At 27.0% G+C, this 23,077-nt stretch overlaps 4 protein-coding genes across 5 annotated transcripts; 2 read left to right on the top strand and 2 right to left on the bottom strand.

Moving 5' to 3' along the window:
* Bma-lron-12 (Uncharacterized protein) lies at positions 1-4,046 on the bottom strand (the record flags this gene model as incomplete). The annotated part of the gene is made up of 7 exons (XM_043076485.1): positions 1-297; positions 467-536; positions 994-1,149; positions 1,322-1,456; positions 2,120-2,209; positions 3,378-3,493; positions 4,044-4,046. The coding sequence occupies 7 exons, from the start codon at positions 4,044-4,046 to the stop codon at positions 1-3; spliced, it is 867 nt and encodes a 288-aa protein (XP_042932419.1).
* An 8,258-nt stretch (positions 4,047-12,304) lies between these two features.
* On the top strand, positions 12,305-14,403 carry Bma-rnp-5 (Rnp, putative; the record flags this gene model as incomplete). Its single annotated transcript, XM_001902289.2, has 5 exons — positions 12,305-12,506; positions 12,803-13,029; positions 13,334-13,496; positions 13,732-13,891; positions 14,265-14,403. 5 exons carry the CDS (start codon positions 12,305-12,307, stop codon positions 14,401-14,403), a joined length of 891 nt encoding a protein of 296 aa, XP_001902324.1.
* Positions 14,404-15,762: 1,359 nt separating this feature from the next.
* Bma-ufbp-1 (Protein C20orf116 homolog precursor, putative) lies at positions 15,763-18,128 on the bottom strand (the record flags this gene model as incomplete). Of its 2 annotated transcripts, XM_001902288.1 has the most annotated exons (7): positions 15,763-15,884; positions 16,220-16,373; positions 16,759-16,863; positions 16,956-17,117; positions 17,229-17,329; positions 17,552-17,677; positions 17,948-18,128. In XM_001902288.1, the coding sequence occupies 7 exons, from the start codon at positions 18,126-18,128 to the stop codon at positions 15,763-15,765; spliced, it is 951 nt and encodes a 316-aa protein (XP_001902323.1). The 2 variants fall into 2 exon arrangements, with proteins under 2 accessions (XP_001902323.1, XP_042932418.1); XM_043076484.1 differs by lacking the exon at positions 17,948-18,128 and having other exon boundaries at positions 17,552-17,603.
* A 467-nt stretch (positions 18,129-18,595) lies between these two features.
* Bma-tufm-1 (elongation factor Tu homologue precursor, putative) lies at positions 18,596-21,850 on the top strand (the record flags this gene model as incomplete). Its single annotated transcript, XM_001902287.2, has 11 exons — positions 18,596-18,641; positions 18,925-19,113; positions 19,195-19,269; positions 19,556-19,722; positions 19,843-20,007; positions 20,257-20,422; positions 20,648-20,755; positions 20,847-21,001; positions 21,185-21,330; positions 21,457-21,616; positions 21,719-21,850. 11 exons carry the CDS (start codon positions 18,596-18,598, stop codon positions 21,848-21,850), a joined length of 1,509 nt encoding a protein of 502 aa, XP_001902322.1.
* Between the last annotated feature and the right edge of the window lie 1,227 nt (positions 21,851-23,077).

The raw sequence follows: 23,077 nt of genomic DNA, 5'->3' as shown, positions 1-23,077 counted from the left end.
TTAAATATAAAATGAAGAACAAACATTGATATAACTGAGCCAATTAATAGCACAACTACAGTACAGGATATTATCCTGAAATCTAATTTGCCATGCTTCACTTATTAATGCTTCCGTTTCCAGATTCCGGATAGTATTCCGTTCAATAATAATCTCACCGATATTAACAATTGTTGCAAATGCATAACCCGAAATATTACCAATTTTATTATCAGTTATTATTAATGAACCAATTGTATAAAGACCGGTAAATGCTTCCGTATCAATCGTATCAATTTCATTTGAAATAATATGAATCTATAAACACAATAAATTATTCTTTTCTTTTTTTACAATCAAGAAATTACAATTATCAAAAAAGTATTTTTTTTTTAAATATTTTAAAAATTAAAAAAAAACACTTAGGTATTTCACTTTTTTTTTTTATTTAACTTAAATAAGAAATGAATTGTAAATATATGTTTACTTCTCGTATATGTGATAAAGCAGTAAATACGCCAGCTGTGATCGAAAATTGTGAATGACTGATTTCAAGTCTAAAAAAAAAGAGAAAAATGTTTCAAAGAAAAACTTTCGAGAAAAAAAAATATTACATAATGATGGATGGATGAAATAAAATTGAGCTGATAGATATATAATAATATTATCAAATTTCTCATTATCAAGAAGGCGCATTTTGTTGCTGCATTTATTTGAGTTTTTGCGCCAACACTAATGTATATATGTTTTTTTTTTTTTTTGTTGAATTTAAAATTTAAATTAATTTATACTAACCAACTGTTGAATTAATTTATCCTTATGGAATAAAGTAATGAAAGTTTGAGTTGCTTTAAAAGTTACTTTAAAAAGTAAGCAATGAAAGATTAGTTAACATTTTGCTCATTTTTTCTAGGAATAAATATGATAAAAATTGTAAAGTAGGAAGAATGAATAAAATTAATATTTAAGTTATAAAATTAAAAGTTTTTATCATCAATTAAAAATAATTATTACCTATGTATTCTGGAAGTATTTTCAAATGATTGTAATCCAAATGAAATTACACCGAATAAATTGAAAAAATCAACTTGCGTAAAACTTGCAAATGCATTCACTTCAATTTTTAAATTTTCACCTTGCAGTGTAAATTCTCTCAAATGATTTAATTGCCTGTAATATTATAAGAATTTGATCAAAATATGATTATTTCAGACTATTTATTACAAATCGATTTCATTTTGATTAAATGTAATAAATCAAAATTAATTAAATAATTTTTAATTTTATAACAAATAAAAGTTAAAAATAATAAAAAGAAATTCAAATGATAATAATTAATGACCTGAATAAACCCTGTCGTATTCGACTAAAACTATTATTAATTAATTGAATTCGTAAGCCATGCCTGTTTGTTATTTGTGAAAATGCATTCTTTGCAATATTATTTAATGTTGGATTATTAGCTAAACGAAGTAATCTGAAAAAGAAAAAATAAAATATTTTCAAAATATTTTATCAATTTTTAAACTTTCTTAAAGTAATAGTAATCATAATTTTTATTTGTTATAATGAAATTACTGAAAATTAAAATATAAAAGAAATGATAAATAAGCGAATAATTGGTCACAATGAACGGGAAAATGTAAATAATTAGGCTTAAACAGTTATTTTATAAATTTATTTATTAATTTTAACATTTATTAATGAAGTTAAATTTAAATGTATTATATCATTTCTATTACTATTATTATTATTATTATTATTATGATCGCTATCATTATCATTATCGTTATCATTATAAAGAGATCTGCATTTATATGTAAATTCTAACTTAGTATTGTTGTAAATATGAATAATTTAACATTATGTTACTTAATTGATTATGAATTTTCATTTATTTCAAAAAATTAGAAACATTCTTATTTAATGTTTACTAATTTCAAAATTTCTATCAAATGCTTAAAAGAATATTTTTACTTGACAATATTTTTAATTAATTTCAGGATTTGTTAATATTAACTCTGACTTAAAATATTTAACTGACAAATTCATTTAGGAAAAAAAAAAGAATTTTTTTTTGTTGAAAATAATAATAAATTTGATTGTTGAAAAATTTCAGCAAATTAAAGTAAAAACTTACTTCAAACGACTTAAACCTTTGAATGCAAATTTTTCAATTGTATGCAACTGGTCGCAATTCTCGATTATTAATTCTTTTAGGTCTGTGTACCTCAACCAATAATGCATTAATTATTTAATTGTGTATTAAATTAGCTATTTCTATTATACTATTATTGTCATATAATTATTAATATAGAATTATTAAGGTACTTATCGAAAAAATCCAATAAAAATTTAAATACTTTCAAGTTAAATAAAATTTACAATGAGTAAAGATATTTACTGTGCGAAATGAAAAATGTTGTAAATTAATTAACTTTTTCTAGTAGTAATATTTTAATAAGCGTCATAACACATTTCAAAAGCATTGGAAAGCTTGCTTGTTTATTTGTTTGTTGTTTGCTTGTCTGTGTTTGTTTATTCATTTGTTGTTTGCTCGTTTGTTTTCAATATTAGCAAATATACAAAAATGTTATTATTAAAAAATTAAAACAAAAGTCAAATAAAGTTTTCATTAAATTAAATTATTAAATATTTAAATTTGTTTTTTTTTTTATTTTGCAACTTAAATAATACGTCTTTTTGTTTACTGTAAATTGAGTTATTAAATTAACACATCATTTTAGCATATACGATTAATTTTATCTCTTCACTGATAATAGAAAATTAATCTTTTTAAATTAAAAAAAAAGTGGCTGCATTTGCTCGCGCTAATAAACATTTCCTGGCGCTAATGACCATTGTATGCATGCATATGTAATTTATATGAGGCGCTATAATCTGAACCGAAAATGCTTTATTCATTTTCTTTTCCGCTTGTCTAACAAGTTTCTTTCATATGGAATTTATTTCTATATTATTTAAATTCTTTTATATTAGAAAAAAAAGTACATTTCAAGTACAGAAACTGATATCCAATTAGTTTATTGGTTTCTGAAAAATAAATTTAAATTAAAAATCTTAACAATTATCACTATTACTATAATTTTGTTAAGTAACACTATATGATAAGATTAAGTAATGTGTTTGATAAGAGATTGTATATTCTTATCATTAAAAAAAGTGTGTTAATAGATTATTTAAACAATCAATTTAATTGTTTTAATTTCATTTAATTATTAAACTGTTGATTGTTTAGACTATTTGATTTGATATGATGAAAAAGCCTACGCTACTATATCACAACTTTTCCTTTGGCTTTTAAGATTTTTTTCTTATGGAAAGAAATGGAATCAAAAAAATAAATAAATAAAATAAAAATGTAATTTGAAAAATACCTCTTAAAAGCACCCTTTTGAATGATTGAAATGGAAGAATTTTTAATCCTTAAAATACGAACTTTTGTTTTCAATATGTTAGGTACCTGTTCGAAATGTGCACCTTCACAATCAACCTGAAATTTTATATTTTATGCCTGAAATTTTGATAAACTCAAAGTGAAATTTTACTAATCAATTAGTTTTGTTTTTTTTTTTTTATTATTGAAAGAATAATTGCATCAATTCTGATACTTTTGCATCAAACTTTGAATGTTAAATTAATATTTTCTATACGAATTTTTACGAAGCTGAAAAAAATTAAAAAACCGAAAACAATTCTTTAAAGAATAATTTTGCTCTGAGAATTTAAGAATTTTATGACAATTTCCAAATTTTAACTTTATCTTATTGCGCATATATTTATTAATATTTGTTTATTTATTTTTTTATTATTATTATCATTTTTTTTTTGAATAAAACTGCTGTAAGTAAAAATGATAATAGCTTTTCCTACGATTAAAGAACTTTTCTTTAATCAAAATTTGTTTGTTTAAATCTATAAAATTAAAATCTGAATAACATTTTTAATTTGTATTTTCTTAGATATTCCTAAGTTCAACTCATTTCATCTTTTTATTTATTCATTAATTGATAATATATCAAAATTTTCGAAATAAAACTAACCATTTCAGAATTCTCGCAATAACATTTATTTGGACAAAATAATAATTCAGATGGATTAATTTGTAAACAAAGTAAAATAATCAGTGAAAATGATATGATAAATTGTACAGACAACATTTCATTTCACATCGTTTAATTTCATTTCAATCTGATTTATATTCTTATCCATTTTTTTGCATATTACAATCATTTTAATTTCATTGAAATAAATACTGCAAAATAATTAAATTTTAATTTGATCAACAGTACATAATCGATTAATTTATACATTATTGATTAATGCTACATGTATTTAAAAAAAGATATGATAAGAATTTGATAATTGATAAGAAATACAAAAACAAAAAAAAAAAAAAAAGAAATGATAAATATGATAGTAAATGTATTAGATTAAATGAGAGAGAGAGAAAAATGATTTTTTGTTTAGTAATAAGAAAATAAATAAATAAAAGATTGAAAACATAATTATTGATCTATAAGAAGTGCTTTCTAAATTTTTTTCTCTCATTTTTTTTTTTTTTTAAACTCTTTACACAATTTTTGATATTTTCAATTTTGCGCATTTGTAGTGAAAACATTTTTTTCCTTTTTTTTTAAAAAAAAAAGTTAGTATAGAATGTACCAAATTTTATTGCACTTTTTCATACTTGTAAACCAAAATTTAAAAAAAAAAAGTTTTCTTGAAATTTTTGCAAAATTTTATTTTTATTTTTTATCATTAAGTATTTATAAAATTTGTTTTATGATATAATAAACAAATAATATAACCAACCGATAAATTTTTTTTAAAAAGAAAAGCAAAATTAACATTTAACAAATTTTCATTCATTCATTCATTCATTCACGCAAAGTAATCTAAGCTTAATTTATTCATAATAATAGTAAAATTAATTAAAATAATTTATTGCTCATAGAATATTTACACTCATTTGAATAAAATGATTAGAGTATTCTACGATTACTTAACATATCTAATGTTGTGAATGCTTATAGAATGAATAATTTAGCTTCTTATATTATTTGCTTTGCAGCTTTAACATTTCAATATCAAAAAGAAAAAAGAAATAAACAAGAAGTGATAAAAATGATAAATAGTTTAGAATGATCAAAGGAAAAGAGATAAAAATGATAAATATCATATGCTACTTGCTTCTTTCTTTTTTTCTTTTTCAACTAATCTAAAGTAAAGTATATCTGATATAGAAAAGTAACTTAAATTAAAGTATATTTGATATAGAAAAGTAACTTAAATTAAAGTATATTTGATATAGAAAAGTAACTTAAATTAAAGTATATTTGATATAGAAAAGTAACTTAAAGTAAAGTATATTTGATATAGAAAGATAACTTAAAGTAAAGTATATTTTATATAGGAAAGTAACTTAAAGTAAACTATAGTGATGAAGAAAAGCATTCAAAACATATAACATATTAGATTAAATTTCAATTAACCATGTCACATTTACTTAAGAGATATTTATCAAACATTTTCAAAAATCAACAAACTATTTTCATGCAATGATCATCAATAATAATTGTAATAATAATAATAATAATAATAATAATAATAATAATAATAATAATAATAATAATAATAATAATAATAATAATAATAACAGTAATAATAGTAATAATATTAATAATAATAATAATAATAATAATAATGATAAGCACACTGATAATAACACTCACAATTAATCAATTACTACAATACTGGAAATTTAAAACTGGAAATAATTATTTCAATTAATTGTGGAGTGATATACAACTATCAAATATCGACTTAAAAAAGAAAAAGAACGAAAAACGAAATGAAAGAAATTTTTTTTTTTGCCATTCCTCTAAAAATTAAGTTATAGCTGTTATGATTTAGGCTTCAATTTTTTTTTTCAAAATTATTTTTAGAAAAAAAAAATTCAAAGCTTTTGCTTTTTGATAAGTAAAAATAAAATAAAACTTATAACACGAATTTTATTATTATTAATGTTTGTTTTAGCAATAGAATGAGCTTTTTCTTTCTTTTTTTTTTGATGAAATTAGATTACAGCTGAATAAATTATATTAATAATTTCCGTTTAATGATAAAAAATAAGCAGCAATGATTTATACTACATTTTTTTTAAAAAAAAAAAATATTTTAAAATATCTCAAAAAGTTAAACATAATTTAGTATTATCTAAATGAAAAGAAATTTAAAAAAATTTTTTTAATCGTTTTTGTTTTTTTTTTTCTTTTAATAAAAATTAATTCTCCTTAATCTTACTATTTCGATCAAATTATTTTGCTCATTAAATTTCTCTGAAAATAATTTTAACTTTCAACAACTGTGCTAATTTTCTTTATCAATTGTCTCTATCACATTGTGCTTACTTTATTGATGTAAGAAAAAAAATGACAAAGTAAAAATAAGTAAGTATTTAAAATTGAAATTTGTTTTCGTTTATAAATAATAAAAAGGCTCAGCTCAAATACTTTTACAATTTTAGAATGGCAAACAAATTTAATAAGGAAATCTTTTTCCGTAAATTCATTGATGAAAAAAAATTTTTTTTTTATAGCTTCCGAATATTTAGGATAGTGTATGTATGTATGTATGTATGTATGTGTGTGTGTGTGTGTGTGTGTGTGTGTGTGTGTGTGTGTGTATGTGTATGTGTTATGCAAATTTGTGCACACACAAATAAATTTAATAAAATACGTTAAAATACATTTTTTTTTCTTCCATAATCATTTTTAGCCGAGAAATGATTAAATGAAATAAAAATTTGACAAAGTTTAAAGTTTGCAAATCAATCAAATATTAGAATTTTCGTCGCTGCAAGTATAATTTGAAAGTATTAATTATTCAAAAAAAAAAAAATATTCAAGAAAAAACTTTTTTAATTTGAAAATGTATTAAAAACTAAAATTATCAAAAAAAGAAAAGAAAAAAAAAAGTGTATAATAGTAAATTTCAAATGAAAACGATAAAAAGTTTATTGGTAAAATGTTAAATTTTTTTTTTTTTGATATAACATTGAAAGCTTTTTTTTTGATAATATTTATGCCAATGCAATGGATTTGGATGTTTAATTTCATTTAGTTTTTTTTTTCTCTTTTTTTGTTGCCATCATTTTTTAGTCTAAATTAATAAAAGATATCATAGCAGATTAACTGATTGATTAAATGATTGATTGATTGATTGATTGGTTAATTGATTGATTGATTAATTGATTGATTGATCAAAATTTTATTACTGCAATATCTTATTAACAATTTAACAAATAATTAAATAATTAGAATTATAATATATTTTACAGTACATTAATCAATTATTAATAATGATAGGATATGTGTGAGAATAATTAAACATTGTCAAAACAAAAAAAGAGAGAAAGATTTAAATAAAATTACTGACAAAAAGGAAGAAAACAGACACGGAGTGAGAGAGAGAAAGGACAGAGGGAGAGAGAGAGAGAGAGAGGGAGGGAGGGGGTTTACAAATTGATTTTAAACAGAAATTGTACTAATTTCATTTTTCAAAGGGAATAGATGAAATGTATCTGTCTTATTGTTACAACTTAACTCTAATTTATCCTTTGTTAATGAGAGAAGAAATGAAAGAGAAATACTAACTAACTAATACTGCTGCTATTATCATTATCATTCATTAATTAGTGACATCCCTCTCTCTCTCCCTCTCTCTCTCTCTCTCCCTCTCTCTCCCTCTCTCTCTCTCTTTCTTACTGATACATATCTATTTTATCAGTGTCATTGAATAATGAACAGGTCGATAATTATATTTTATTAAATTTAAATAAATCAAAAATGAATTTTTTATTATTTATATTACGAAAATGAATTGGCAAAAATAAAAAAAAAAAAAGGAAAATGCTTTTTGAAATTTTGCAAAAATTTTTTTTAAAAATTCTATTATTCTGTTGAAATATACTAAGTTGTGTTAGTTTATTTAATTGATTGATCATTTTTACATTGAGCAATATTGATTGATCAAAGAATTCATAAAATTAGATTCTTAGGCTGAAATTGTATTAAACTAAAGTGAGCAAATTTGAAATTGTTAAAGTAGCTATGAAATTATGCGAAAGATTAATTTTATGGTTAAAAGTTCAGAAAGCAAACTAATTGTATGAATAATATTTGAGAAATCAAATAAGCATATTTAATTTTCCTGAGGGAATGGAATTGCATATATAAATTAAATTGCTTTTATGTTTTTCATTTAATCTTTTTTATCACTGTCATTGGATTTAATTCATTTCTGATTAAATTAAATGATATAATGAAACAGATCGTTAATTATATTTCATTAAATTTAAATAAATTAAAAATGAATCTTTCAGTTTTGTTTAAAATTAAATTTTATATTTTACAATATTACATTATTTATATAATGCAAATTTTAGCCAATAAAAAAGAGCCTAGTAAATGTTCATTAGCCTAAACAAAATAATCGTACATTGTTATTCTTTTGCTAACATAATGATTAAAAATTTATTAGTTGTAGAAAAATAAATGAAGGCAAGAATGAAATCTAACTTATATGAGATGGATATAAAGGCCTGTACAGACATACACACATACATACATACATACATACATACATGCACACATGCATACATACAAACATACACAGAATTTCATTAATGGACAGACTTACTTGTGACTACAATATTGAATTTCCTAACAAAGGCTTTGATTAAGACTTCAATGAAACTATGAAGATTTTAAAAAAAAAAAAAAGTTTTGTATTGATTTAAAAAAAAAAAAAAAAAAATTGAAAATGTTTAAAATGACTAAAATTATTGATTTATTTGTGAAAATTAATGTATGAAATTGAAAGAATTTAGAAATTAAATGGCTTTTGAATTTGAGACAAAGTAAAATTATTACAGAAAAAAAAAAGAAAAGAAAACAAATACGAAATTAATTATTGTTATATTAACAAAAAGTAAATGTTAGCCTTTGCTGATAGAAATGTTATAAATACTAGTTTATGAGCAAATAAATGAAATATTTGCTTAAATTAATTTATTATCAGTTAATCATTCATTCAATTAATAATTAATTAATTGAATCCTTAGAAAGGAAAAACAAAAATTGTAGGAAAAAATTGTGTTGTAAAGCAATGATAATTTTACAGATTAAATAATCTGTAATATATATATAAATTTTTTTCTGATGGATAATTTACATTGAAAAAAATAAGAGGAAAAGCAGAAAATCTACGTTCGTTCCTTTTTTTTTTTCCTTTTTTCCGGATGTGCACTGAGTGAGTAATTGATGATCTTCCCTCTCCGAAGTATTTTTAATTTTAATTTCTTATTTACTTTTTCTCTCTTTCTCTTCCTCTCTCTCCCTCTCTCTCTCTCTGTCAGTTTTGCCATTCTTTGCTTTTCTCTAATAATAGTATTGAGAGTTATCATCAATTTGTGATTTCAATTCACAAATTGACTGATGTAGAATAAATTACAATTATTATTTGCTCCAATGAAATTGAATAATTAAAACAGAAATATAAATGAAATTTAAAATGTAATTTCTAATCATTAATATTTTGAATAAATAAAATTATGCTTTCATTTGATATAATTTATACATTTTATCAATTGTATTTTGATAACTAACTAATTTTATTTAATTCTTAACGGTAACATTTCGATTTTTTGCTTCTTAAAATTTCCAAAAATATATTTTACGTTATTTTAGAGTTTTATTGCTAATTCTTGCTAATGAAATTTGATAAAGAAATTGAAAAGTTGAATTTTTTTTAATATAAAATGATAGAAAAGAAATAAACTAATGAACTATCTCTTATTAAAAGATAAATTAAGAAATTATATTAGAATCTAATGACAATGGCGAATGAAATAATTGTTTCATTTTTTCAAATTAATAATAAATAGAAAAAAAAAGGAAATAAGTATTAAGAAGAAAAAAAAAGAGAAAAAATAGATATGAAATAAAATATAAATCAAAGTAAAATTTTGATAAGCAAAAAAAGAAAGAAAAAATAAGCTAAAATTTTTATAAAACAAAATGTAATTTTCAGCTAAACGATTAGCTTCCTCATTTAATAAATCATAATTTTGAATTTGTCAGTAAACTTTTTACAATGGTTAAATGATATTTGATGAATTGATATGATAATATTGAAGAGATAATTTGACAGATAATAAGTTCTATTTGACTAGAAATAGGATAATCTTTATGTTAAAATGTAAAAATTGAATAGCAGCAGTTGTCCTAATATAATAGCACAAATATGTGATTTCTCTTTGCTTTTCAAACTGAATTTAGTTCTAATAAAATTTATGCAAATTTCAGAGTAAGTAAAACAATAAAAACTAAAATAAAATATTATCGATTAAATTAAAAAAAAGAGAAATCATTTTTGAAGTGAGAAAAAAATGTTGTGAAATATTTTTTTTGAAAATAAAATAATATTTGTTTTTCACATATGTTAAAATAGTTAATGATAAAAACTTATTCCTGTACAATTAAAATAATTTGAAAATTTTTAATCGATCATATTGGAAGAGAAAAGTTAAAAAAAAAAAAAAGAAAGAAATGAGGTAGAAATTTTAACTGAATAAAATATATATATATATATATATTGCCTTATTTTAATTCATTCATATTTGCAATTAGTTTAGAAATTTGTACAAATAAAAAAAATGTTTGTTGTAAAATTTAAAATAAATGAAATGAATAAAACTAAATCAATGTGACAACTATTTTACTACATAAAATGATTGAAAAATTTTTTTTGAAACATTTTACAATTAATTAATCTTTGTAAAACATACTCAATTACATCTTTTTTTTTAGTTTAAATTTAAATTTAAACGTTTTTTTTTTTTTTTTGAATTTAAATACTGAGAATTTTTTCCAACAATCATTTATTCATCCTTTTGGTTTAAATTTGAAATAAAAAAAAAATGAAATTAAATTTTAATTTTAAATCATTCAGCATATTAGTGCATTATTTGAAATTTCAATCAATGATTTTAAATGGTCAAATTAAATAGCAAAAACTATCTTAAACAAATGATTAATCTCTTTTTTAAGTGAACTCTGCTTATTATGAATGTATCATTTCTTTCTTTCCTTTTTTTTTTTTTTGGAAATTTTTACAACAATGAAATAAAAAATTTATTTGTTTCATTCAATTTCATTTTTGTTTTTTTTTAAAAAAAATGAAATAATAGTGTTATTTAAGAGTTGAACAATACAACGATAAATAAATTCAGAATAAAATTCAAAAAAAAAAAAAAAAAACTTAAAGTTTTATTGCTAGAAGCAATATTAAATATCAATTAAAAATTGATGAATAATTGTATGATATATTGATGTTTCCACAGCAAATTTAATCTTTAAATTTAACAAATATGTAAATTCTAGAATTTCTCTCTTTTTTCCTCCAAATTTTAATGATGATAACATATAAGTAATAAAATTAATAAATTTAAAAATTAATATAAAAAAGGGTAATAAAACTGTTAAATTTAGAAAGAGAATATGTGCTGACGTAAACGCTAACGTGAACGTGAACGTGAAATAAAGATAGTGTTAATATTAATAGACTTTGAAAATTTTTCAATTTTAAATTGTAATTCGAAATTCAGTTCAAATTTGCATCTAATAATTATATAATAATCGAGATATCTCATGCAATGAGACGAGAAGTTTCATAATGCTGCTAACAGTTTCAGTAAATTTCTCGTTGCCTTTGAGAGCGGGCATTTTTCTTTTCTTTTTTTGCAGTAATTTGTAATTTGATTTGCCTAGGATTTACTTATTTGGATTTAGAAAGTAAATTATTATACTTCGGTGCAAAATAATCAATTTCTCATGTTAGAATTATCACTTATTTAGTGATAAGTTATCATTTTACGTACGATTTGAGCTATATGTATTACAACTAATGAGCATATTTTATTTTCGCAGTTTTCTTCATCCTATTAAAAATTTATATAATGGAAAGTTTGCCTAGCTTCTGGTCTAATTAGTAGTATAATCAGTGTCTCTTGATAAAATCAATATCGCTGAAATGAATTAGATTGAGTATGTATAGATAGCGGATGCATGATGTAGGGTTGTATAGGATACCCAGTTGCATTAATGTACTTATGCATCCCCGTTTATTTCATCTTGAATTATGCATTACAGTTCACTGAGCATTATGTACTGTTGGTCATTACAGTTCATGGAGGGGCTTATGAATGAATAATTGATAAATATTTTAGATCTGATTCGAAATGGTTGAAGGTAAGCCCACCGAAAGAGAAAATAAGAAGGAAGTGAAGAGACGGCGTGAATCGAGCAGTAGTTCTTCTTCGGATAGCTCGTCCGACTCTTCGGAAAGTTCATCTTTTAGTGATTCCTCTTCGACATCACGCTCTGGCACTACGACGAGTTCGGAATCTTCCAGATCGCCTACTCCGAGAAAAACAGCTAAAGGTATTTATCTCATTCTAGCGTTGGCAGTAGTGGTCATCTTAACCATGAAGTTGACTTGTGTCTGTATTGCCTTTGTAGTGTGACGTGACATGATCTGTCTTCATTCACTAGAGTAGATTGATTTCACGAGTACACGGCGTTTTTAATCTGAATTAAATCTATAAAATTCCAAGCAACTATGACCTATTTCAGTTCAGCAAAAAGTAAATTATGAATTGTTACCTCATAACTCAGCTTTTTTCTCGTGTTGAAGATTCCTACTTTTATTTCACTCGATAAAAGAGAACTAAATTTAGATCGAGCACGAAGTCCAGCTCGACGTTCGCGTTCACCTCGGGCTGGTGCACGAGCAGAACGTAGTGAAAAGGTGGTTATCGCGTCTTCTCGTCGATCACCAACTCCGGAACGACGCCGACGACGTTCATCGCCATCTCCAAAACGGCGACCATCACCATCACCTAAGAGGCGTGACCGAAGTGGTAGCCGAGATAGACGTAACCGTTCACGTTCACGGGAACGTAAGGTAGTTTTTTTACATTTTTTTCGAGTTTTTAAATTATTTGCTCACTTGTTTTTGTAAGCTTGCATAGGTTATATTTACACCTTGCGGTTTTTAAAGTTTTAAATTGCTTGTTCATTATGTTTATTATTGGGACTACATAAACATTAAAGCAGTAATCACGATAGTGTAAGCAACTACCTGATAAATATGACAAATGAGAATAGTGTGATGATGGCATTGTAATCCTCTTCTCATATGTCTTAGTTGAGATGTTCACCTAATCTTTTTTATATTTTCATCAATTTCAAAAGACCTTCATCTTCAGGCGAGTCCAGTCCGCAAAGCAACACCACCACCCCGTCGTCTGTGTGTGCGTAATTTGAGTCGCAATGTTACAAAGGAACACTTGTCGGAAATTTTTAGTGTGTATGGAGCTTTAAGAAGCTGCGAACTACCTATGGATCGACAACATACACATCTTGGCAGAGGTTTTTGCTTTCTTTCATATTTATATCACATTTTAATTCAATTTTGGCATAATTTTTCCTTAAAGATATTCAAACTCAAGGTTATAAGTGGCGCAGTAGAGTCGTGTACTTGGTCGGTAACGTACTATTCCTGTTGAAGAGATGAGTTCTTCTGTAGAGATTTCTTGTCCATTCTTATTCTTTATTAGGTTAAATATGGTTGTTTTGCATAATGCCTGCATTAATATACTTTAAGGTTATGGTTATGTAGAATTCGAGCAACCGGAAGATGCAGAGAAAGCTTTGAAACACATGGACGGTGGACAGATTGATGGCCAGGAAGTCACTTGCGAACTAACACACCCACCTCGTTCCACGCTTAATGGAAGTGGAAGGCGCCCGCTTTCACCACTACGGTAAATCTTTTCTTTATTACTATTCATTGAATGTTTGGAAAGAGAAAGACGTCTCAGTGTTTTAAGTCATCTGAAATTTCATAATTTAGGAAGAGTAACAATGATGTTTTCAAAACATAGAATTTTTTGGTATGTTTTGAGAGAATGAAATCCCCGGAAATTTCACGAAAATGAAAAAGATACTGCCGCTTATTGTTTGATCAAGGGTAATTGGTCGAAAATATCAATTTGATGAATTCAATAGATTAATCCACTTGCTGTAGTTCTAGCAAGTAACTAAGCAGTCTTATGGTTTGGACTTTACTGGGAAAGTTGAACTTCCATAGTTTTTATACTTTATTTATTCTGGTTTTTTTCTTTTTTTTAAATTTAGTTTTCGTGGTCTATCACCACGTAGATACCGCAGTCCACCTCGTGCACACGGAACTGGTGGGAATATGGTGCCACTGGGACCAAGTCGGTTCAATCGATCTCGAAGCCGTAGTCCGCGACGTCGACGCAGCCGCTCTTAAAAGCTTGCTTTTTCTGTTCTTGTTCCGTTGTTTCTTTCCCGCTATTCATTAATAATATCAAACAAAAAAAAAGAAAGAACATTAACAAGGAAGAAAATTTGAAATAAGAATTTCTTGCTAGCGATACCGTAATGGATAGCACAGCCAGCTTGAACTTAAGTAAAGACTTGCCAGTTCACATGTCTAATTTGGCAACCTTACCCGCCCGCAAGTCCCTGTTCTGTTACTGAAGCTCTCTAAAACAACTTTTGTAGTCTCTTATATGCGCTTCTTACATCTCTTGTTTTATTTTGAGAAAATAAAAGTTTCTGATAGTCTTTAGAAAGCAAATTAAAGTAAACGATGTGAAAGTACAGACTTTCAAAAAAAAAAAAGGGCACATATGTTCGCAAACCATCACCGCTGAAAGATGGGATAACTATCTGATTATGATATGCACATATTAAAACAATGCAGTTAAAAGCCATTCGCACAATGTGTTTAGTGCATCCTTCATTCAGATTCAAAATATGCAATACATACCTATAGCAATAGTGATAGGCGACATAGTGAAAATGATTTCAAAATTATTAGATTCAAACACCTGCTTAGATATTAGCAAGAACTAAAACAGAACCCGAACAAAATAAACAGATATGGATAAATTTGCTGCGCACAGTATTCATAATACATTGCAATATACAACATACAAGAAGATGAGTATGGATATCAATGAAATTGTCGAAAAACCATACGAACAATTTATGATTATTTGCCAGCCAATATAGGGATTTACATAGCATGACATATACAAATATGGTAATCATATACATACAAACTTTAACCATGTTTTGATACTATGTTTCTTATCCTTTTTACTATTTATAACTTCCACCTTTCAAAAACTGGCCGTACCTGTATAATTGGATCTTCATAATAAAGACACCGTTACTACACAGATGTCGGCACTCAACCGGATAGTACGTACCATTGCAATATATTTGGTTACTTAATTTTAGCAGTGAGCAAGGGAACAGTTTAATTTCATGTTACTTTACATGCTTCAGGACATTTTCTCTTTAGCGAAAAGTCTAACAGATATGTGTCTGTAAATGTTTAAATGCAAAATTTATAGTATCAATTTTTGCAATTTTTGTTGCAAATGTAAATACTATAAATTCATCTTCCTTAATACAATCGTTTTATATTCATTTCTGCATGGCTCCAAAATGAAATTAAATGAAATTCAAGCTCTTAAATTATTTTTCAGACATTCGTGCTCACTATACTTGATAAAATCGAAAAACTAATTTATTTTGAAGAAATTAAAAAAACCGATAAAAACACAATGTTTTAAATAGCCAGCAGTTAAAGAATACTTCATGCGGCTGTCAATTCTGATACATGTTCCACACACCGTGATTCTAAGGCAATTAATTTATTACTATACTCAATCAATTCTGCTTTCGACACTCGACCACGCTGGTTGATAAATTTTGCAACTGGAAATAACAGCCTGATAAAACGATATGAAATATTTGTAAATTTAAATTTCTACGTTTCGGTGCCAAAATATGGCCATAAAAATGCATCAGCTTGACTAAGTTGTAAAGTACTATCGTTGCTAAATGCCTAATCTCAGATAAAAACTAGAAGAATGGTTTACTTCAGTTTTATTCATTAACAAATAATTTTTGACTACAATCCAAATATTTTATTTTCGACTAAAAAAGCAAAAGTTGCAAAATGTTTGGATGTAAAACAAGATTTAAGATTTTTTCACATAGAAATTTTCAGTATTAATAAATTACAAAATTAAAATGAAGTATTTACTAACCGGCTTGAAGTTCTTCTGAAGTAATATGAATGAATTTCCCGCGATCGTCCATTATTCCTGTCAAAGTGCCATTGCCTACCAAAAAGTTAAGTCGGTCCACCGCATCTTCTGTGCGCAGATTGAAATGAGCACCTAATTCGTCTATATTAACAACCTGTAAAGACAACAATATTCTCCAAAGTATTAGATGTAGAATAATAACACCATAAATTCCTTGTTTAGACATTTTTTCATTCCATCCCATGCAACTGAATGACAATTCCCTCAGTCATCATATTGCTAAGTTCACGATATTAATATCTAAGAAATCTAAAAACCCAAAATAACGATGAATGAACTATTCATATTTAACATTTTCTATTAACAATCACACTGTCATTATGAAGTCTGGTGTCATATTTTATTAAATTATGAGAATCATCTAAAATACTTTATCTCGTTCTATCTAAACTCTAAAATACCTTATCTCCAATATGGCAGTTGTGTTACACTGAATTAATGCATAATTTAACTTGGAAAAAGAACTTCAGATGACGAACTTTAGTTTTTCGAACATACTCAACGAAATCGCGTAGAAGATTCTGTGATTCCTCTCCATCAGTTTGGTCAAATCCTTCTTCATCAACAGCAAACGTTTCTCGAAGCTGGAGAATATGACCCGTTAAACAAGTTTTAGTCAAAATTTTTTATCTTTTAAAATTGATTGTCAATATCAAAATTACATAATTAGATAAACCTTTTTATATTCCTCTTCCTCTCGTTTCTCACGTTCTTCTCTTTCCCGACATTTCCTTTTACGTTCCTCTTCCTCTTGTTCCATTTGTTTTTCACGTTCTTTCTGCAGGCGTTTTTCTTTTTCCTGCTCCAATTTCTTTCGTTCTTCTCGCTCCAACAATTCCTACATAGAAATAAAAAACCGGAAATATTAAGAAATTGAAAAAAAAATAAATTAATTAAAAAAGACGAAATTTGGTAATGTCATTCTATGAATAGAACCAAACAAGCTTACAGCTTCTCTTTGTTTCCGTCGTTCTTCTTTAGCTTGAAGTTTCGCCAACTTCTTTTTGCCAAAATGCTCATCTCTGGCTAGATCAGCTGATGGCAAATCTTCTGTAATTACTGCATAAATTTCGCTGTCTTTTTATCCTACAGTTTAAAAATTATCATCTCGCTGAAATTAATCAGTCGACAGATTCAAACCAACAAATAGCTAAAAAAGTTAATGAATTTCCGCTCGAACATCAGTGCATCAGAATGCAATATATATTATCTAATCACAATTATTCTCACTTATCAGAGGTTACTTGTTAACTAATTAAATGATAGAATTACCCTGCTCAGAAATATCACCATTTTGGTCGATAGCATTTCTTACGAAACCCATATCATCATTATTACCATCATCTACATTGTGTCGCACTCTTCGACGTGCTGTTTGTACTCGTCGTCCACCAACCACTGCAATTTCCTGTTGCTTATTTATTATAATTAAATAAATAAATACTCATCATTTTTAAATTAATAAATACTCACCATTTTTTGATAATTATAAAAATAAAATATTATAAACTGAACTGAAAAGCTTGATAGCAAATATTTTAAAATCGTATGAGGAATTACTCTAAAACCATCTTATCTGCAATTTCAAATTAATTAAATAGGATGCTATAACTTTTGGCATTTCTCAGATCAATCTTACTGAACTATATACATTAATCTAAATTTTACCAACAACATCACGCTCATTTCTTGCAGCATGCTCGTCAGCTGCCATTGCGCTTAATGCTTCTTTACGCTTTCGAGCTTGTTTCTCATCAAAATATAATTTAATAATGCGCAGTATGATAAGCATTAGCGCTATCGTTAAGAAACCAACAGATCCCAAAAATAAGTAATCCAATTCTACCATTGCTTCTTAATACAATCTGAAATTAGGCACAATTATTATCTAAAAAAAACTTTCAAATAATGACAAATAATTAAGATATTAATGGATATAATAGAATTATTAACAAATATAAAATCTAATCAAAAGTCCGTTAAAAAAAAAAAAAAAAAAAAAAAAAAAAACTCAGGACAACACGGTAGACTAACAAATTAATAATTCAGGTTGTCAATATGCAAGGAATAATTTGTCAACAGAAATATCATTATACTGAATTACATGAGTTCTTATCATATCTTATCACTTATCACCAAAAAACTCAGCAATTCATTTCCCCGCCCTAACTATAATTCGAGTAACTTAATTATAAGGCTTCTTTTGCCCGATTATATAAACTGGAACGGCCACTCTTCGTGATTTGACTTGTTTCACTTTACTTTCAATTTTGTTAGGCTGCTGATAAGCGATTCTCAGGCTCTGTGGAATAAATTATGTTGGTGTACTCAGCATGTCATCGATCTATGCTAGCAAGCCCCAGTAAGTATTTACATTTTCTCTTTTCTAAGTTTAATTAATTGTTAGCTTTTTGAGATATTCTATACATTCTTTTAAATGAAATAAATGAATAATCTTAGGGAATGTTTTTTCCCCTTTTTTTCTTTCATATATTTTCCATTTTTTGTTAAAAATAGGAAATGAACGGTTGATAGAATGGAAATAGATGAAATTTATGGGAAGATAAAATAGCACTGTTAGATTTTTATAACTAAATTTTGTTCAATTTTCGTTTTTGGTGGTAAATGTGATTGTCACATTACAGAGATGGTAAATGCTGCAGGAGGTTTTCGTGAGAATTTTCTGACGAAATTAGCCCAACTAAAACATGCCCGATGCCTTGCTGTTCCGGGAGCAAAGCAAGTGTACAAGAGGACAAAGCCTCATCTCAATGTTGGTACCATTGGACACGTGGACCACGGCAAAACAACACTCTCTTCGGCTATTACTAAAGGTTTGGTTTTTTTTTTTTAATGTCTTCATTTAAATGTTGCATTTTAAATAGCTCACGTTTAAATTCGTCAAAGTTTTCCAGTTCTGGCGACAAAAAAAGGCGCAAAATATAGAAAGTACGATGAAATCGACAATGCACCTGAGGAAAAAGCTCGTGGTTTGTTGCATTTAGATATACTGCGAACACTTCTGTTTGATCAAACCGGAATCTTGCCTCCGTTTCCATTTTCTCCTGCTTAAATGTTCCATTTGAAGTGCATGCACATTTCTGGATTCCTTATCTGTAATCTCGTCTGCTATCTTTTGTAGGCTTGCCGCATATTCCGAATCGCATCTCTGATTACAGTTAACACTTCAAAGAAACTGAAACAAATCTGTTTTCTTAACTAAAATAGAGAATTGTGAGAGACATGAAAATGATTTGAATGTATTTTTGATTTCAGGCATAACTATTAATGCATTCCATTTGGAATACGAAACAGAGAAACGGCATTACGCTCACATCGATTGTCCAGGTCATGCAGATTATATCAAAAATATGATTACGGGAACTGCCCAAATGGAAGGCGCCATTTTAGTGGTAGCTGCCACTGATGGAGCTATGCCACAGGTTAGCTTTTAGTTTATTGTAATTGGCTTTTACGAAGCAATTTTTTTCACTTCTCAAAAATGATTAGACACTCAGTATTGGAAAAATCAGTCTTCTCTATATGCTAATGATTTTTTACAGACTCGGGAACATTTATTGTTGGCTCGACAAGTTGGTATTCCTCTGGAAAATATTGTTGTATATCTGAATAAAATAGACGAAGTGCCGGACAAAGAAACACACGAATTAGTTGAAATGGAGATGCGTGAACTTCTTTCGGAACTCAGTTATCCATCTGATTCACCGGTTATTTTCTACATTTTTTGGAATAATTGTCAAGTTTTTATTGAGGGTTTTCATTACAGCTTTTATGAACTTTTATGTTATGTAATTATAGAGGAAGTGGTATTTGCTATTTTCTGTCAGTTGTGGAATAAATTTAAGCGTTCTAAATCTCCTTGAGAAATGTAAATTTTTGAATGAAAGCATTATTTAGTGATTGAACAATTACAGTGACTTTTTACCAATCCATATTAGCATAAAGAGTAATTACAGGTTGTTTTTGGTTCAGCGCTTTGTGCTTTAGAAGGAAAGAATCCAGAAATAGGGGAAGAATCAATCTGGAAACTTCTAGATGTTCTTGACAACTCATTCATTATTCCAGAACGCCATCAGAATACAGAAGTTATGTTCCCGGCCGAACATGTTTATGCAATCAAAGGTAACTGTTTTTCCATTGATACATTTCATCAAATGATAGAATGGATCTAGTTGTTTCTTTATATTAACATGATTAAAAAAAGCGTTGGCATTTTTTTCTTAATTCACTTATTTTTCATTTCTCGTAAACCACTTTTTTTGAATTTTCCATTTAAATTCATCTATAGTCTTATTACATTGCTTTACGACAAAATAATTGGTGAGTTCACTTTAAATAAAACTTTAGGCCGTGGTACTGTTATAACTGGCAAACTGGAAAGAGGTTCGTTGAAAAGAGGAGACAAAGTGGAATTAGTTGGTGGAGGAAAAGAACCGGTCAAGTCGGTAGTTTCCAGTAAGTAATTTTGATTCGTCATTATAACTTTTGTTACTGTTGTTTTTATGTAATTTCAGCCTTTTGCTTTTAAATGCATCTGATTTTTTAGGTCTTGAAACATTCAAGAAATCGCTAGACGTGGCGGAACCTGGTGACCAGCTTGGAGTTTTACTGAGAGGTGTGGAAAGTAAAGCGGTACGACGTGGCAGCGTACTTCTACCCCAAGGGCATAAACATGTTCCTACTGATAAAGTAGAAGCTCAGGTTATGAGTTATGTTACGATTTCAAACTTCCAATATTTGTTTCCCAACCGAATTAATGGAATAGTTTTGAAAATTTTTGGTCAAAACTAATATAGCATTTCCAAGAGTTCTGTCGGAAAGTTTGTTATTGTTGGTATTATGCCTTACTCATTTTATTTTGTTCATTTATTTCTTTCATTTCAGTTGTACATACTGAAACCAGAAGAAGGAGGTGCGAAGACACCAGTTGCAAACTATTTCACGGAACATCTATTTTCGCTAACGTGGGATTGCGGAGTAATAATCAAAATCAAAGGCAAAGACTTCATCATGCCCGGAGAAGTTGGAGAGTATGTTTATCTTTTTCCAAGTTTCATATCTTCCATTTATTGGATAACACTGTTTATTCTTTACAATTTAAGAGTCTTTGCTTTTAAGAAGAAGAATCGATGTGTTACTCTTCCCTTATATTTCAGGGTTGAGTTGTATATGAATACAGTTCAGTTTATCGAACCACAACAAAGGTTTACAATTCGTAAGGATCCAGTTACAATTGGAACTGGCGTTTTTACTAAACTCCATCCACCACGAACAGAAGCTGAAAAAGATAAGAAGACTATGAGAATGGCGATGAAGGTTTGCATTTTCTTTTGTCAAGTGTTACCTTCCCATCATGTTCTAAGATTATTATCTTAGCAAAATTGCTACCCTTTCACAAGTGTATTGCACTAATTGCAGGCTGAAATGGAACGACTTGGCTTCAATCCATATGGTGAGCAAATGGAGAAAAGGTTGAAACCTGATTATTCGAACAGTCCCAAGCAGGATATGTCAGTTTCAAAACTTTTTGAAGAAAGTGCACAGAAATAAATTAGTTTCTTGACTCTATAGCTAAAGTTTGTTTGCTCCAGGTATATTAGGAATTTGAAAGTCAAATTTTTCGGGTAAAAAATGGTTTGAGAGAATTTTACTGCTCTTAATCCCGTCACTCCCATATTATTAATGTTGACCTTCGGATTTTGTTGATCACCTTTCCTATTTGTCCCTAGACCCTTTGTTTTGGCATCAGATCGCGCTGATCGACACTGTCATATTGTTTAGACATGTCTTGTTATGGTAAAATAATTGATCTGATTTGTGAAGTTCAAGATAATGAAACATATTATTTGCTGATGATAAAAGTATCTTTAATCTATCAACTTTCGATTTTTTTTTCTTTTTTTTTGTACAAAAAAGTTGGAAGATAGAGTGATCAGTATTCCACTGCGATAGGATAGGAACGAAAAACCTTAAATGTCCTATGAAATTTTGAATTAGAACCCAAGAAAATATTTCAGGATTTTTTCTTAACCTAAGAAATTTTCTAGTCCTCTCCTAATCTATGCTAGTAGCAAAAAACTAAAAGCGAAGTATAAATTAGCTGAAAAAACACCGGTTAGTTCAAAACAATAATAATAGTGCTATATCAAAAAGTTAACATGAGAAATCAAAAATTCCATCAAAGACTCCAAATTCTCACATTATCATCATCGAGGGAAAGACAGTGTTAACAAGAATAAAACACAGAAGATTTGGTAGATTGCAGAGATACAATTAACATAACAATGAAGTATAAAAAAAAAACTATGCAAGGAATTTATAAAGGGAGGTGAAAGATGTAGAAATGTTAAATCTAAAAGCACAGCAATGAGGTATAATGAGGTATCATGTAAGTTTTCTTCAGGAAAAGACAAGATGGCATAAATTGTAAAAGGAAGTGAAAAATGTGAGTAAAGTAACAGCTTAAGTTTCTAATACTTCCTCTCCGCCGAAGTGCGGATAAGCATTGTTTCTTCACTAGCATTCTTATTATCTTACCTTTCACTACAAATTATTTTGCTACCTCTATCCTTCAATTTATTTTGGATGGATGAACTATTTCTATTTTATCTAAAATTTACTTATATCCTAAAAAGATTCTAGTTTATATTCAATATCAGACACTGTACAAATAAGCAAATTGTATGACAGATATTCCTATAATGCTACAACATCTTGATATAGAATTTTATAATCGTTCATAACACTTTTCATTTGTTACGAAGATGTAATTTGAAG

Source organism: Brugia malayi, assembly GCF_000002995.4.
Source record: "Brugia malayi strain FR3 genome assembly, contig: Bm_v4_Chr1_scaffold_001, whole genome shotgun sequence".
NCBI classification, from domain to species: Eukaryota; Metazoa; Nematoda; class Chromadorea; order Rhabditida; family Onchocercidae; genus Brugia; species Brugia malayi.
This window is presented reverse-complemented; position numbering and strand designations above follow the sequence as displayed.